General features: G+C 43.3%; 1 protein-coding gene and 1 non-coding gene across 2 annotated transcripts; one reads left to right on the forward strand and one right to left on the reverse strand.

Moving 5' to 3' along the window:
* Nucleotides 1-21: 21 nt before the first annotated feature.
* On the reverse strand, nucleotides 22-812 carry B0P05DRAFT_641377 (uncharacterized protein; the record flags this gene model as incomplete). Its single annotated transcript, XM_051583770.1, has 2 exons — nucleotides 635-812; nucleotides 22-571 (listed from the first exon to the last, which is right to left on the reverse strand). Exon 2 carries the CDS (start codon nucleotides 396-398, stop codon nucleotides 24-26), a length of 375 nt encoding a protein of 124 aa, XP_051430220.1. The 5' UTR covers nucleotides 399-571; nucleotides 635-812.
* Nucleotides 813-14,083: 13,271 nt separating this feature from the next.
* On the forward strand, nucleotides 14,084-14,154 carry B0P05DRAFT_t110. Its single transcript has one exon. It is a non-coding gene; the product is annotated as a tRNA-Ala (tRNA).
* The last annotated feature ends 3,524 nt before the right edge of the window (nucleotides 14,155-17,678 follow it).

Below are 17,678 nucleotides of genomic sequence, written 5' to 3' on the forward strand. Positions count from 1 at the left end.
TTCATCTTAGGCATTTTAAAATTTCATTGGATGCATGTTTTGCGTTTATTATACCTGATCCTAGAGTTATTCTCTCTTTCAACAACAGAAGCCTTATTTCTTGCTCTATTACTTCTGTGCTTGTGTGTTTCGAAGAGCAATAGACCGGCTGCCCATGAATGCTGAAATCTTTGAAGATGAAAGCCATGAGTAGCTGCATTGCTTTCAAGCTTAAATGTGTATTTTGCGATTAGAGCAGAAGACATTTCAGACCATAAAGGCAACACAGCTGCCTTGTCATTCTTCTTCAAAGCTTTCAGCAGCTCTAACTCCATTTCATCGTGGGTATTTTTTGCGATTGTTCTGAGGATCCCGTAGTCATTCTCATTCACTTTATCATCAATTAAGAGATCAGTCATATTTCTCTCTTTCTTGAATAAGTTGATCAGGGCAAGCAAACGCAACCGTGGCGTAACATATCTATGTTATCCATGAGAGCCGAATGCTTTTGTTGCTTCCTCAAGTACTCTAGGAATGTCCCAAAAGCCCATCAAGCCTGGATTAAGAGAGTTGGCAATACCGCCTTCTCTTGCTACATTTTCCAAAAAAAAATAAAAGTTAATACATATTTTAGAGAAATAGCTTGTTCTTTTACCTTGTTGAGCTGCTTCAAGAACTTCACTGTTGATCTCATTACTATCACTTTGAGCAAAAGAGGGTGCTAGTAAATGCATCAATCCCTTAAGTATTTGAGTCTGTGATTCGATTTTTTGTTCGAGTTGGGAAACTTGCTCTTGCATTTGATTGATTTTGTAAATAGTCGTTTGGTTCATATTTGTAAGACAGAAAGACAATTGCAAGAAAAACCAAAAAGTTATTTTTTGTTAAAAAAACCTAAGCAATTACTAAATATTCAACATAACTCAATATACTCTTTTTAGATGAGTCTCATGTCAAACTCTTAGGAGTGCATCAACGTATTGCATTATGCAAACCTTTTGTTTTTTTTGTCTTTAATAAGAAACATTATTAGTATTATTGTACTTGTAAAAAAAAATAAAGAATTCTTCTTGCTCATAAAGCTACTATTATTGTCGCAGTACTTGTCGCCTCATAACTTTTACTGTTGACAAAACGAACAACTTTGTTCTCCACAAACAAGAAAATTAATACTTCTGAATGATATGACTTGCTTTTTAGAAAAATAAAATAAAAGTTGTTGACATTTCGAACAACATTGGCAAAAAAGTTACTTTTTCTTGTTTGTTTTGCAAACAATATTAGTAAAGTCAAACAACTAATCCGCCGTAGTGGTTTATTAAAGTAACTCACTTCCCTTTTAACTTATCAAAACAAGAAAATAAGTGTCGAACAAAGAAGGCGAAATGGAACTAACACATATGTTACAATTGTATAGTATACCAATTTGAATATAAAGCAAAATATGAAATGAATAAAGAAAAACACAATAGAGCAGAAGAGCAAATTCACTCAACATCGATACAGACACCTTGCGCCAAAACTCCTCGAAAGCTTACCAAACACAACAAGCAATATGATTCGCCCAAAGATCTTGAGCTAACATTGGTCCAAATTTGTAGTAACCGTAACTCGACCAATTCTTAAGCGATACCGACCAAACAAATAACAGACGACAGTCAGAAAAACCAACCAATAGAACATATACACAATTACCTATCTTGAATAGCAGGCTCTTGAGAAAACTAAAAAAAATAGAGTACCAAAAAGCGACACAACCAAAATAAACATACGTCAAAATGTTGAGCCGAATCTGGTTAAGAAGCATATTGCCAGTAATACACAACTCATGCAAGAACTACCGCTAGAACTAGAAATGAAATTCCGAAAAGAAGCAAACGCAATGTGGTAATCTAAGCACTTTCAATACAAAATATAATAAATAGTCTTTCATCTTATTAATGGATAATCACTTATAGCACCATACATTATAAATATAAAGTGAGCATTGTATAATGACAGTAAATAACGGTAACTGGGATAATATGGACATTTACAAATAAGGAAACCATAATTGTACCTTTTAGGTAACAAGGAGAATTGAAGGAGAACTTACATAGTCAATTCCCAGACACAAGCTGTCAAGGTGTCAAGTAATCAATAATCAGTAAACATAATTAGTCAACAAATCAGGTAGTATAAAAGACAACCTGGAAAAGGTATATTTTAGACAAGAATCAATTTATTTTGTAATAAGACGGATATATATAATTATCATATTATCTTTATTTTTAATATATATCTATTTTTTTCTTTGTGTATCCACAAATTTGATGTTTTAATAGTTTTCACTATAAATAAAAATGATTATTATGAGATAATATCATTATCAAGAAGGCAACTGTTCCATAATGCATGAAAAAGCAACATTTCATTTATGCATTATATTAAAAATCATATAAATTTAATATAGAGCTAGATATCCATCTAAAGAAGTACTGAACAGTCTCACTGTATTTCTTTGCTTTCTTTTTATTCTATTCTATTTTCATTTCACAACCCAAACATCAAACGCAAAGAAAACAAGAAGGTTCTCACCTAACATAAAACGAAGCAAAGAACAAAAAAGGATACTTAGCAAAACATTGATATTAGTCAATTATTAGCAATTATATTTAGTATATTATTCTATACTTCATGTCTCCAATTACTAACCACGTATTAGTACGAGTAACTAGAAAGCATATAAATAACCCACATAATCTAAAGAATAAAGAGCATTCATTTTTATTAGTGACAAAAACTACTTAGTTTAAATAATTTCCTTTTTGGGCACACTTCTTTAGACTCAAGAGTCTAAGAACAAGCCTGAAGCAGTATTTCTTGGTCACGTGATACTACTACAGCTATAAACATCCGTAGCAAGATGCAAAGTTTACAAAAAAAATTGGGGATGTAGCTCAGGTTAAAGACTATATTTTTATTGATAAACAATTATATGGGCTACTCTATGGAGCATAATGCCGAATTGTATGAGCAGTTCTCAAAAAAAAAAGAGAAAAGGAGAGAGAGCGAAAAAACCTGACAGAAAACAGACAACAGGAAAAAAAGTAAAAGAGAAAAGAAACAGAGACAGAAAGAGTATTGTATTGATGCATGATTCCAAAGGCATGACCAACGGTTGGGAACTTTGATAATCACTTACCACCGTGGCAGCGCAGAGGAAAGGCATGACAAAAATAGTTCGTCTATGACGAGACCAGAGGAGGGAGCCAACGATCACCAGGATCTTGATCAGGACGGATATCTGCAAGAGGATGCACAAGTACATCAATTGCATAGAGTAACTGAAGCAAAGCAGACCAAAAAGGAGGAGGACCAGAGGAAGCCTTAGTTGGCAGTTGATTCAAAACATAATCAAGACGATGAACACCAGCAGGAGCAATAGGTAGTGCATCCCATAATGCTGGGTCAAGCGCCTGACATGACAAAAAGTGTTCACGGGAGACAAAAGCACCAGAGAGACAAGGACATTCTTCACGCATATTCGCAAAGCGACCAAGACGCCAACGCACCAAGCGACTACGAGAAGTACGAAGCATGGGCAGGTATAAGATTGGATCCGGCTTAGACGTACAAGGACGACAAGCACGGAGAAGGACGGAACGACCACGAGCCGCATGTCGCACCATCTGGCGGTCAAATTGGCTCTGCCATTGTCGTCTAAAGTGAGTACGAAGTTCAGCATTAGAGACAGGCTGTGGGTCCGGTAGTGAACGGTACAAGACATTCTGTTGAAGAAGCTTGACCAGGCGAGGGTACCGTAGTTGATCACGCAAAAGCACTATCAAGCAGTCATCAGGGAGGTATTGTACACGCAAAGCGAATTTGGTGACAAGGATGTTGTACCTATGATTCATGGCAGGAAGACAGGTGAGGTGTTTTGCAACTTGAAACCAAGAGCCACCAACAAACATACGGACCAGGCGATTCTGCAAATCATCTAGGTGTGTCATGTCTGCCGAAGCAAGACGGGATATAGCCAAACCATACTCTATCTTGGGACAATAAAGCAGGCATACAGCCGAGAGGACAAAAGAAGGGAGAAACCATTGCGGTGAACACCGACAGAGGTTAGCAGAGCCATGGTCTTGATGGCCTTAGCAGATCTCAAAGAGATGATGCCAGGTCCATGGATGCCTTTTTCTCGAAAAGGTACACCAAGATAGATGAACTCGTCCACGAGGGGCAGAGATTCGCCATACAATGTCAATCGAGGGCCATCACAAGGTGAGTTTAGAACTGCACACTTGGCCGGACTCCAACGATATCCAAGGGAGCAAGAATGCTCAGCAGCAAGGTTCAACATATGCTGGACTTGACTACGAGAGCCGAAGATCGCAACATCATCCGCAAAAAGAAGACAATTCAGAGGAATTGCATCAGACATACCAGGAGGACATACCAAAGTAGTACCAGCCGTAGCAGCAGAACGAAGGAGAGAAGGAAGAGAGTTAATGTACAAAGAGTACAAGTGCGGAGAGAGAACAGAACCTTGCAGAACACCCGTGACAGGCTGAAAGGGAGTAGAAGAGTGGTTGGCTATCAGCACAGATACTTGTACGTCGTCAAACAAGTTGACTAGTAAAGCAAGCACAGGCCGAGGTAGAGAGGAGCGAGCCAGTACATCCCAGATGACACGTCTGTCGACAGTATCATAAGCAGCCTTGATGTCAAGAAAAGCAACAACAGGACGGCGACGGTTGGTTAGAAAGTAATCATGCATCAAGTCATGCAAGCATAGAGCTTGATCCAGAGGACTACGTTGAGGACGGAAACCACCTTGCGCAATGTCCAGTGTAGGCGAGTGTTCATGAAGACAATCAGCTATTGTAAACTCAAAGAGCTTACGCATGACTGATGTCAACGAAATCGGTCGATAGTTGGACGGATCAGAGGGATCACCTTTTTTGTGTATCGGGTATACATTAGCAAGACGCCAGAGAGAAGGAGTATAAGCCCATTGATAACACAGGGAGAACAGGAGAGACAAAAGCGGGGCAAGGTCCTTGGTCACGGCCTTCAGCATTTCTGCTTTCAGGTGATCGCTTCCAGGTGCCTTCCGAAGAGGTAAACGCTTGATGTGATCCATGATCGTGTCTGCTGAGAACATATCCAAATTGGATGGCAAGACAAAAGGAACCAAACTATCACAGGAAAGTGGTGGGGGTGGACGAGATTCTGACGGAGGCAACAGAGAGCCAGCATAGACCGAAGTCAAGTGAGTAGCCATAGCATCTACTGAAGCTTTAGGACCATCTTTGTGAGCATAAGTACCGGAACAATCACGTCTTCTTTTCATACGAGAGAGGGTGCCAGTGGCTTTAGAAAAGTCTTGTTCCAACTGAGCACAGAAGTTCTTCCAAGAGAGACGCTTAGCTTTAGCAACAAGACGACGAAAGTGACGATGTGCATCATGATGCAACGACCACCAGTAAGCTTTGTCAACACCAGAGGCATGACGCCACCTACTATAACAGCGATCGCGTTCTCGAGCTGCTGATTCGATATCAGGAGTCCAGTACTTCTTCCACCATTTTCCAGACCGATGTTGTCTTGCACCAACCGACCCATCCAAAGCCTCGTAGAAGCACCCATTAAGAGTAGCATTCAACTCGTCAATATCAGGGCGTTCAAGCGGTGGCGCAGAGACCAGCTGACTCAGAGTAGATTCCAGAGGAACTACAAGCGAGCGAAACTTGCTTTGGAACAGTGCCAAAGGTTCCTTTTCCCGCAAGCGAGATAGGTTCCAAAGGCGTCGTGGAGCAAGACCGTCAGAGCCAGCATGAGCCCCAGATCCCAAAGTAGAATCATAGTCGAATGACAAAGTCATCAACCGGTGATCAGACCCAAGGGAGAGATCAGATTCTACTGCGACTTGAGCACCACGCATATTCCACGAGGAAATATTTGTAATGAACAAATCGATGATACTACTCATTTCCATACCACGTCGAAACGTTGTAAAGGTGGGCACACCACGACAAAGAGTAGTATTCAGCACAGCCAGGTCTCGTTGTTCAAGCCATGCACGCATAGCAAGACCACGCGAGTTGGTAGCGGAATCACCAGTGAAATCACCAAAGCGAGCATTAAAGTCACCACAGAGGATAGAGTCAGAGTTGAGAGGAATAGAGGAGAGGCGGATAGCACCAGCTCATTAGAGAGACTGGGTGGAAAGTACGAACAATGCACATTGACTGCTCCCATTTTGAGTGAGAGAGTATATGCATTGAAAGACGGCAACTGGGTGACAGGAAAAGGACAGGAAGGAGAGACAAGAGCAGAGACACCACCAGAACCACGGTTGTTTGCACCAACTACCTTTGATCCATATAGATGGTATTGCGACCAATCTATAGGAAGATAGCCGGCTGTGAGCCAAGTTTCGGTAATAAATAGGATACTGGTGGTCAAGACATGTGATATAACATCGTGGATGGTCGTGGTTTTTAGGCCATTCGCATTCCAGATGCTAATATAGAAGGAGCGTGATGGGTGGGCGGGAGTATGGTTGGATCCATACTCATTAAAATTCCATTTCGGAATCAGTGGCAGAATCCTCACAGCCGTTTTGTTTCGGAAAACAAAAGCAGCTTGCTTTGGATTTTCCTTTTCCAAACGAGAACGAGCAGAAGCAAGAGCCAAAGAGAGGTCAGCATCGTCAATCCAACCCAACTCAACGAAGGATCGACCAACAGGGCCAACAAGAAGAGGACGCAAGAAAGAGAGGGTATCCACAGCGCGGCTGTTCACCAGTGAGGCCATTTCGCTTGCTCTGTTTGCTTCAGACAAAGCAGCGAACTTGGGATCAGCAAGGTGCTTAGGATCCAAAGGATCGAAGCCACCGACCAATTCAGCACCTACCTTTTGCATGGTAGCAGTGAATTGCTCCACATACTGTACATGCATCAGGAGGCCAAGCACACCAGAAGCAGGAAAAGAGATGTCAAGGATACGTCCAGTATCCACACCAGAACGACGGAGACGAGAGCGGACTTCAGATCTATTGATCTTGCGAGAGCGACCAAGGTACACATATGTAAAGCCCTGAGGACCTTTGGCAGCAGGGCTCACAAAGGCACGGGCAGCAGCAACTCGTTTCTTCTGCGAAACGCGGGCAGGACGGGCAGGGAGAGAGGCAGGCTTAGCAGCCTTGGCTGCCCAAGAGGAAGCATGGATAGATGAATCACCACTGCCTGGGTGTGTGGCAGTGGGAGTAGGGGAGAGAGAGAAGAGACCTGAATGCCGCCTTCGGACTTGAAAATTGACTCGAGAGTCCGGACACGAGAAAGGAGCTTGTGTTTTCTGACTCCAAAAAATTTTTCCTTCTCAAGGATGGAAACCTTTTCTTTCAGAGCTATGAGTTCTGAAAAAACAGTTTCGTGTGTTGTACCTGTTGTGCTAGGTCAGCACAAGTTGATGCAACTGCTGGATGTCCAGGTGAGTTGCCATTTTTGACGGATGGATGCTTTTTCGGATGGATGCACTAACGGATGGATAGGATGCAGCGTTAGATTTTTTGACAGAATGATCGAATTTGATTGGTCAAAACCAAAAAAAGTAATCAAAAAGCGAAAGAAAGGAAAGGTGGGGATGTAGCTCAGGTTAAAGATTATATTTTTATTAATAAACAATTATATGGGCTACTCTATGGAGCATAATGCCAAATTGTATGAACAGTTTTCAAAAAAAGAGAAAAAGGAGAGAGAGTGAAAAAAACCTGACAGAAAGCAGACAACAGGAAAAAAGTAAGAGAGAAAAGAAGCAGAGACAGAAAGAGTATTGTAGATTTGCATGATTCCAAAGGCATTGTCGTAGAAAAAAGCGACATAGAGCGAAAACAACCAATTGAAGTTGAGTACAATCTTCCTTATAGTTACAATCCAAATAAGCGAAGGTTTAAACCTCAAATATCGAACAAGAAAAGAAAGAAGGTTAGACTGAATCTATTACGCTTAAGGAAGTTGCCTTTAGGAGACGCCAAGCTCGCGTGGCATTCGTCGAAAAAGAAGTAATCAATCAAGTTGAAGGATATAATTACTTCCTGCTTTATTAGTGATAGAATAGATATTTTAGTATAGAATAGAAAAAGATATAAATACCGTGTTGTTGATGATTATAAGTTACTTATCAAAGACTTATAATATCAAAACACAGGTAACATATAACAAAGAAATAAAAAAAGATCAAAGACTTATAATATCAAAACACAGACGCCACTGCCTTCTAGAATATTTTCCCAAGTAATATCATTGGCTAAGAAAATATTCTATTGTCACCTGACCTGTATTATTGGATACAAACCTTAAAGAAATATCAACTTGATAATTGGTAGCATCAGACGTTCCGTTCCTGACTGCTGAATTAACTGTGTGCCTGTGTGCTGAACTATACTGCCTGTGTGCTGAATTATCTGATTAACTGACTGCTGAAAAATTAATCAAGAAAAATGTCTGAAACAAACACTTCTGATATAACTGACAACGCTGCTCTTACTTCGCTAATCCAAGAATTTACAAAGGCATTGAACCTCAACAATGGTAATCGAGTACCTCGTACTACAGAGCCCCCAACCTATGATGGTAATCGTGACGCCATGGTCATTGATTCTTGGATTCGTACTTTTGAACGATATACTGATTTCCAAGGATGGAACTCTCTACAAAAAAAAAGATACGCTGTCACCCTACTGCGTGGACGTGCCGATACCTGGTACCGTACCTTAGAATCGGCCGAAGACGAACCAGAAGACTGGTTGACCCTCAAGAGAGAACTGATAGAATTTTTTCGTCCTGACGACTCGGTGCGACTTGCTCGTGACAAGCTGGCAGCTTACCGCCAGATGGGTCCCTTAAACGACTATGTAAATGGCTTCATGGATATTATCGCTGCTATCCCAGGAATCACGGAAGATGAGTCATGCGACAAGTTCATGCGTGGACTAGCCAACCGTGACACTCGCTCGCAGGTACGCCAAGCCCAGGCCCTTACCTTGAGAGAAGCAATTCGTGTGGCCATTGCTCATGATAGCGCAACTCATGAAAACCCGACTTTCTATCGACGCAATATGGTAAACTTCAGCTATAACCGTTCTCCTACGCCCAAGGGCCCTTACGCTGGGGAACCTATGGATCTAAGCTTGATGGCCTCCTCTTCTCGTAGTAATATTCGTTGTCATTATTGTGGCAAGATGGGTCATATCCGCCGATACTGCAAGATACGTAATGAAGAGATTCGTCGTATGGAACAAGATCGCTTTCGCAAGCTACAAAAGGATGGTAATGCAGGTTCGAAGGATTTTCGCTAAACCTAGTTGAGGAAAAGGAAGTTCAACTAGGTGAAGATGTTAAAAATCTTCCTACTACAGATAGCCATATGAACCCAATTTGTTGTACCTGTTCCGACAAAACAGATAATAAAGTTGATTATTTAACCTCTTACTCTTCTGTTACTCTCAACAACGGTTGCAACGATAATAAGAATACTGAAGAAATAAGCGAACCTGGTGTAGACGCTGTTACAGAATTAGTACCAATTATCCACCCAAGCGAAAATCTCAAAGAAGAATTTCAGTACTTATCTGAATTGAATATTGTGGCTACAAAATTGCCCTTGTATCGAGGATCCGTTGATGATATCAATTTGGATATATTGATTGACAGTGGTGCAAGTGAAAACTACGTGTCTCCAACCGTTGCAAAGCATGCCATTTCTTCTGTTCCAGTTTACGATCGTCAAGTAGAAACAGCTGGTGGCGAAACGACTGAAATTAAAGAAAAAGTGGAAGTACTGCTGGACTTAAGTGGTTTCAAGACTAGGGTAGTAGCCTACGTATTTCCAACTAAATTCGACGTGATCCTAGGGAGAACATGGTTGAAGGAAGTTGACCCACGACCAGACTGGACCACAGACACTTGGATTATTCAAAGCAAAAACAAGAACGAAAAGGTTAAGTTGGTTCCGCAAAACGATTACCAAAAAAACCTAGCCAAGCGCCCTCAGTTGAACTATCTTATCTCGAAGAAACAAGCAGAGAAGAGCATTCGCAAAGGTGCTGATAGCTGTCTATTGTACTTGACGTCGGCTGAACTGAATGACAAGAACCCTCTCGTAGTAAAAGATGAATACTGGAATAAAATGGTGAAAGAATTTCCTTCGGTTTTCCAAAATGAATTACCTGGCCTGCCCCTCAACGTGACGTAACGCACATCATCAATACTGGCGATGCCAAGCCTATCAGCCGACCACCCTTTAAAATGAGTCCAGCTGAATTAGATGAATTACAGAAACAAGTCAAGGAGTTGTTAAAACTGGGTCTGATCCGTCCTAGTGCATCGCCTTGGGGAGCGCCGGTGCTCTTTGTGAAAAAGAAAAATGGTGAAATGCGAATGTGCATTGACTATCGGGCTCTGAACAGTGTTACCATTAGAAATAACCACCCTCTCCCAAGGATCGATGAGTGCCTGGATCGTTTGCAAGATGCCACCTACTTCACCAGTCTCGATTTAAAATCAGGTTACCACCAAGTGCGTATCCAACCAGAAGACGTACCAAAAACTGCATTTAATACGAGATATGGTCAATTCGAATTTTTGGTCCTACCTTTTGGTCTCACCAATGCACCACCTACTTTTCAAAGTTTAATGAACAAGATCTTGGGAAATTACTTGGACAAATTTGCCTTGGTTTATCTTGATGATATTCTGGTATACAGCAAGTCCTTGGAGGAACATAAAAAGCATGTACGCCTGATTTTGGAAAAACTACATGAAGCCCAATTAATCGCAAATCTGAAAAAATGCGAATTTGGTAAACGAGAACTAACCTTTGTTGGTTTCGACATTACCGCAAATGGAATTTTGCCTAGTCGTGCTAAGGTAGAAGTTCTTAAGTCTTGGCCCGCATTGACGAACGTACAAGAGGTCAGATCGTTTATTGGATTGGCACAACACTACCGTCGTTTTATACCTGGATTCGCTTCTATTGCATCCCCTCTGACCGATTTGACTAAAGGAACTGGTCCCAAGCGTCGCCCCATTGTTTGGACCAAAGAATGTCAAATGAGCTTTGATAAGATTAAAGCACTAATGGTTTCTGCCCCAGTCCTACAATCACCTAACATGAACAAACCATTCCGCGTAGAGACAGATGCTTCCGATTTTGGCTGTGGCGCTGTTTTATTACAACCTGATGATAATGATCCCCCTGCCTGGCACCCAATCGCATACGAATCTAAAAAGTTCTCCTCTGCCGAGCGTAATTATCCTGCACAAGAAAGAGAACTTATGGGCATTCTACATGCTCTCCGTACCTGGCGCTGCTTCTTAGACGGTTGTAGTGGTGGTTATAAAATCCTTACAGATCACCTACCTAACTGCTATCTACGAACACAAGAAAAAATGAGCCCCCGATTGATCAGATGGATGAACGAATTGGAACTGTATTCACCCACAATTGAGTATAAACCAGGGAAGGAGAACAATGCAGCGGATGTTTTATCACGAATCGGTGGTCCTGAGGCTGAAATGGCAGATACTTCTATAGAACCTGAATTTTTATATGCTGCTTGGACTATGAAAGACGCACCGGAATCCATCCAAAATGATTGGCCGCTATTATATCTAGATCTGGATCGAGTTAAGTCTCCTGATCTACGCAAATATTTAGCTGAACGACAAGATAAATTCATTGTACGAGAAAACAAGGTTTTTCATAAGGTTACCATTGACGACAAGCAAACTGTGAAAGCTGTTCCTTTTGCTCCATTCTCTGTCAGAGCTGATCTCGTAGCTCGATATCACGAGTCAAATGGTCACGCGGGACTTGGGACAATGATCAAGCTATTCGTACCTCGTTTCTGGTGGCCAAGTTTGAAACGCGATCTTAAGGAATGGTTGAAGACCTGTCCTGCTTGCCAAATAAATAGTCGTCCGGGACACATTCATCATGATGTAATGCATCCCTTAAAGGTGCCCACTGCATTTGATCGTTGGCACTTAGACTTTGTCGGTGAACTACCGCTGACTATAAAAGGAAACCGCTGGTTGCTGGTTGCTGTAGACTACGCTACAAACTGGCCTATCGCTCGTGCTGTCCCTGTTGCTACCAAGGAAAGTGTAGCTGATTTCATATACGAAGAAATCATGATGCGTTTTGGTTGCCCGTCCGAAATACTTACAGACCGAGGTGCTAACTTCAACAGTGAATTGGTGAATGCATACTTGAAACGTGTGGGTACTTACCACAAACTGACCTCCGCTTATCATCCCAGAACTAATGCAAAAGTTGAACGATTCAACGATGTGATTAAAAGCATGTTGCGCAAATATGTTAATGGTGCTCTCCATCGATGGGATGACTTTGTGAATGCGGCACTTTGGTCCTCAAGGATAAGAGTACACAAGACGACAGGATACAGCCCCTTTTTTTTAACGTATGGACGAGAGCCTAGATTGCCTGGTGATGCCTTAGTACCGTATATTGACAAGAAAACTTTTGATGATCAACGTACAGTAGCCGATATCACCGCTAGAGAATTAGCCGATTTAGGCCAACATCGCGCAGCTGCGGAATTTCGCATGAAAGCTATGGCGGACAAGGACAAAGATAAATGGGACGCCAAAATCAAGAAAGTTACTTTTGAAGCTGGCGATAAGGTAATGCTTACCCATGAAGGACGTTACGGAATGGAACCAAAATACAAAGGTCCGTATGTTGTGGTTCAATCATTCCCTGAGTTCGGTACCTATAAGTTACAAACTCTAGCTGGAGAACCTTTAAAGTCACTGGTCCATGTAGATCGATTGAAAATTGCTAACGGTCATGATTCTTCTGTTCCTTGGTATGACCCAGTAACGGCTCGACTGGAATGGAGAAAGGTTATGACAAACATTGGGCGTTCTGCTGTGATCCCGGAAATTCCACCTGTAGCCATTGACAATGATATGGTAATAGACATGCCCCATCCCGAGTCATCTATTGGTCAAGCTCCTAGCACGGTTACTATGGAAAATGATGCAGCTCTTGAGAAAGTCAATATGGACGGTACTCTACCAACTACCAACCCCAATTTAATAATCACTGAACCATTGCAAGAACCTCAAACTGATTTCGATCCTACTCTTCAACTAGATGTTGACCCCATCCTCAAGCACAAGCATGGCATGGAGCATATCCCACGCGAATCGTTCTATGATTTGGTTGACCCAGTTGAATCCGATGCGATAGAAAAGAAAGTGGATACCTCAAAGAAACCCATGTCGACGAATACTCCTAATACAGTTCCGGTTTTTGATGCCTCTCGTTCCGATGGTTCACCCTCGATTGAAATGACTGACCAAGACGATATATTTGTCGATGCTCCTGCAACATTATCCGAGTCCGAATTCAATTTTGACGTGGACATTGACGATGTCGAAGATGTCGGTGCTGACACGGATGAACCTACGGTTGCCCCAAATATGGAATCTACACTTACTCCAAACGGCGATGTCTCTTCAAAGTTCAGAGCCGAACTTCTATCCAGGAGGGGGTAATGTCGTAGAAAAAAGCGACATAGAGCGAAAACAACCAATTGAAGTTGAGTACAATCTTCCTTATAGTTACAATCCAAATAAGCGAAGGTTTAAACCTCAAATATCGAACAAGAAAAGAAAGAAGGTTAGACTGAATCTATTACGCTTAAGGAAGTTGCCTTTAGGAGACGCCAAGCTCGCGTGGCATTCGTCGAAAAAGAAGTAATCAATCAAGTTGAAGGATATAATTACTTCCTGCTTTATTAGTGATAGAATAGATATTTTAGTATAGAATAGAAAAAGATATAAATACCGTGTTGTTGATGATTATAAGTTACTTATCAAAGACTTATAATATCAAAACACAGGTAACATATAACAAAGAAATAAAAAAAGATCAAAGACTTATAATATCAAAACACAGACGCCACTGCCTTCTAGAATATTTTCCCAAGTAATATCATTGGCTAAGAAAATATTCTATTGTCACCTGACCTGTATTATTGGATACAAACCTTAAAGAAATATCAACTTGATAGCATGACCAACGGGATGTAGCTCAAATGGTAGAGCGCTCGCTTAGCATGCGAGAGCACTGGATCGACGCCCAGCTTCTCCAGTCTTTTTTGACAAACTTGCAGATATCTGTTTTTACATTTTTCTTCTTCATTTCAAAAGGTATGTCATTTTTCAGGCAATAGTAGAGATAGTAGGCAAAAGATTTTATTTTATTACATGACTTGTAAGACTGATCCCTATGGGGCAAATGTCTAGTCATAAGAGCAGTAGTAGTAATAAATTACTATCACTAGAACAAAGAATACAAAAAAACAATCATGAAGATTGAAAAAAGAGAAAGAAACTCCAACAGGAAGAAATATAAAAGGAAAAGAAAAAAATAAAAAGTGAATCAAACTACACCAAGATAGGTGTAGAGAGTGGAGGTAATAGGAGGGCAACCGGCTGAAAAAGGACTGGTAGCAACCATTCCAGGAGAACAAGACCAGAGGTGACCTGAGAACAGGGACTGAACTCGGCATCCGGCAGACAGATCATGTCCATCTCCAGCATGATTTCGCAGAGAGTTGGCCACCAGGAGGACCAGCGCAAGAGAGAGGTAGAATGACGTTGGTCATTTGGAGATGGCGGAGAGCCGAGCCGAGGTAGCTGATTCAGCACAAAATCCAGAGGATTTGGCTGAGCATCAGCAACAACACCAAGACGAGAGGCCACAGAGAGGCAAGAGAGCAAGTGGTTACGCGATGCGTGTGGATGACCACAACGACAAGGCACAGGACGAGCATGGAGCCAACCCATCTTCCAACGAAGTAGACGACTACGTTCCCATATAGTCATCGGAGCAGGAGGTTGGGGTCAACACCCAGAGGGACGACAAGCGCGCAAGAGGACGAGACCATCAGGTTAGCCAGAAGACCAGCCAAGTAGGCTCGACGATAATGCCTGATGGCAGACTTGGGATCACCACCAGAGGTAGCAATCCACTGCTGCAAAGAGGCAAAGCGAGGGACAGAAGGAGAGACAGAAGAGTGGCAGACCAGCTTCCAGACGAGGTTGTTCTTCAACAACTTGGGACACCGGAAGCGAGGAACCGCAGGAGCAGAGGCGATATGCTGAAGCATAGCCAAAATGAGAGTATCAGGCGGCAGCTGTTGCATGCGCACCAACATCTTGAAGCCTAGAATGGCAACACGCTCCTGCATAGAAGGCAAGTGGGTCAATGCTTGAACACCACTGTAGACGCCTTCGAGTGACCACCAAAAGCAAGTCGGAGACACTGGTCTTGGGCACGCTCAATCACCTTGAGGTCACGGACCAAGAGAGAAGAGATAGCAAGGCCATACTCCAACTTAGGCCGGATGAAGGTGGCATACAACCGAGCAGAGGTCAAACGGGAAAAGCCAGTGGAGTGGACACCCAACGGCTGTAGACCAGAACGCATAGCCACCATGGCAGAGCGTGCATTGCGTTGGACCAAGAGAGTAGCATCTAACTGTGCCTTGCTGCTAAAGGGCAAGCCCAGATAGTCAAAAGACTCAGCAACAGGAAGAGCAGCGCCATACAGCAGGAGGGAGAAACGCGACCAGAGGGCGGTGGATTAACCACAACGCACTTGTAAGGGTTCCACCTGAACCCAAGCGACAAGGAGTATTCTTCGGCCTTCTTGAGCAGGCGAGGCATCGTCTCGGCAGTGCCAATCAACACCACATCGTCAGCATAGAGCAGTGAGTTGATCAGAGGCCATCATATTTGCGTTGAGGCATAGATCCAAACACACGCGAGCGGGGCAGAGAGACAGAGCGCAGAGCAGCAGGGAACGAGTTGATGTACACAGAGTACAAGTACGGAGACAGGATAGAGCCTTGCAAGACCCCCGTACCAGGCCAGAAGGAAGGAGAGCGAGCACCAGACACCAAGACCTCCACCTGCACATTGTCAAAAAGACAACGAAGCAGACCAAGCAGAGGATCAGAGACGTATGTCTCAAGAGCACGCCACACAACGTTACGATCCACGCTATCGTATGCTTGCTTGATGTCCAAAAAGCATAGGACAGGAGGTTTACCAAAGTGATCATCCGCATGTTGCCGACAGATTTCATGGAGAGCTAAGGCTTGATCAAGAGTACCGCGATTGGCACGAAAACCGCCTTGCACTATGTCCAGTTGGGGGCCAGAGTTCAACAGGTCAGGATATAGACACAGCTCCATCAGCTTGCGCATGACCGAAGTCAAGCTAATGGGCCGATAGTTGGCTGCATCAAGAGGGTCACCTTTCTTGTAGATGGGCACCACTTGGGCAGTACACTAGTCAGTAGGTACTCGAGACCAAAACCAGCACAAGGAGAAAAGCAGCACCAGCAGAGGAGATAAGTCACTCACGATGGGCAGTAGCATCTCAGTCCGAAGATGGTCAACACCAGGAGCCTTACGGCGAGAGAGCCTCGTCTTGATGGTAGATGCGACCAAATCCAAAGTGAAAGGACAGGCAATATCATCGCTAGAGGCATCAGGGAAAGGAGAAGCCGGCAAGTCAAGGTCAGACTGAGACTGTAGGTACAGTACATCAGAAGCAGACACACAAAGACCAGAGGGAAAAGGAGGAGCAGACGGACGAACAGAGGGTAGGTGATCACCAGCAAACGCCGAGCGAAGATGACTGGACATCACCGTAGCAGCAACAGCATGACCTTCTGGGTGGGAGAACCCAGGAGAAGTAGTCCGACTACGACGCAACCGCTTGATGGTGTCCGTGGTGTCAGAGAAAGGACCAGATGACAGCTTGTCACAGAACTGCTTTTATGTCTCACGACGACGACGCTTGAGCTCAGCATTGAACCGGTCACAGCAGAAGAGATATTGTTTCCATAGTACAGCCTTACCAACACCGTCAGAAGCTCGTTTCCAAGTTCTTTGGGCGTCCTCACGAGCATCCACCAAATGTTGCAGAGTGGCAGTCCAGAACCAGCTGTTACCAGGAGGCCGTGGTAGTTTGCGACCAACCGACTCATCGAGGCAACGGTGGATGGTATCAGTGAGTCTACTAGCAATAGAATGAACGTCAGGGATAGCCCCTTCGGTTGGAGAAGATGCGTGAGTAGAGGTACGACTGCTATGTTGCCCGTAGGCCGTTTCAATCGAATACTTAACTTCTGCCAAGAGTGTATTTTTGATCGGTGCGCCATGCAACCGGAAAAGAGACTGATACAGCTCTACACTCTTGTGATCATCCAGACAAGACAGTTTCCATAAAAGACGCGGATGAGCGACAGGAGCAGGCGGCAGAGAGCAAGGCAGAGAAAAAGACAGAGAGACAGGAACATGGTCAGAGCCAAGGCCAACATCACGCACAACCAAAGAGGGATGAACCAGATCATCAAAGCTGATAAACAGGTCAATCACACTACTCCAGCTAGTGTGCCCAGGTTGAGCATTGGCCATGCGGGCAGCAGAGAACAAGGTAGGAACACCTTTGGCCAGCAGAGAGTTCCAGCAGAAGAGACCAGCTTCTTCAACCCATTCAGCCAATCGAGTACCACGAGTGTTGCTTCGAGAGTCACCAAGAAGAGGAACACTACGTGCATTCAGATCGCCACAAATGAACGCATTGGTCTGAGAGGCATGG

Source organism: Gilbertella persicaria (genome assembly GCF_025201335.1).
Source record: "Gilbertella persicaria strain CBS 190.32 chromosome Unknown B0P05scaffold_61, whole genome shotgun sequence".
NCBI classification, from domain to species: domain Eukaryota; kingdom Fungi; phylum Mucoromycota; class Mucoromycetes; order Mucorales; family Choanephoraceae; genus Gilbertella; species Gilbertella persicaria.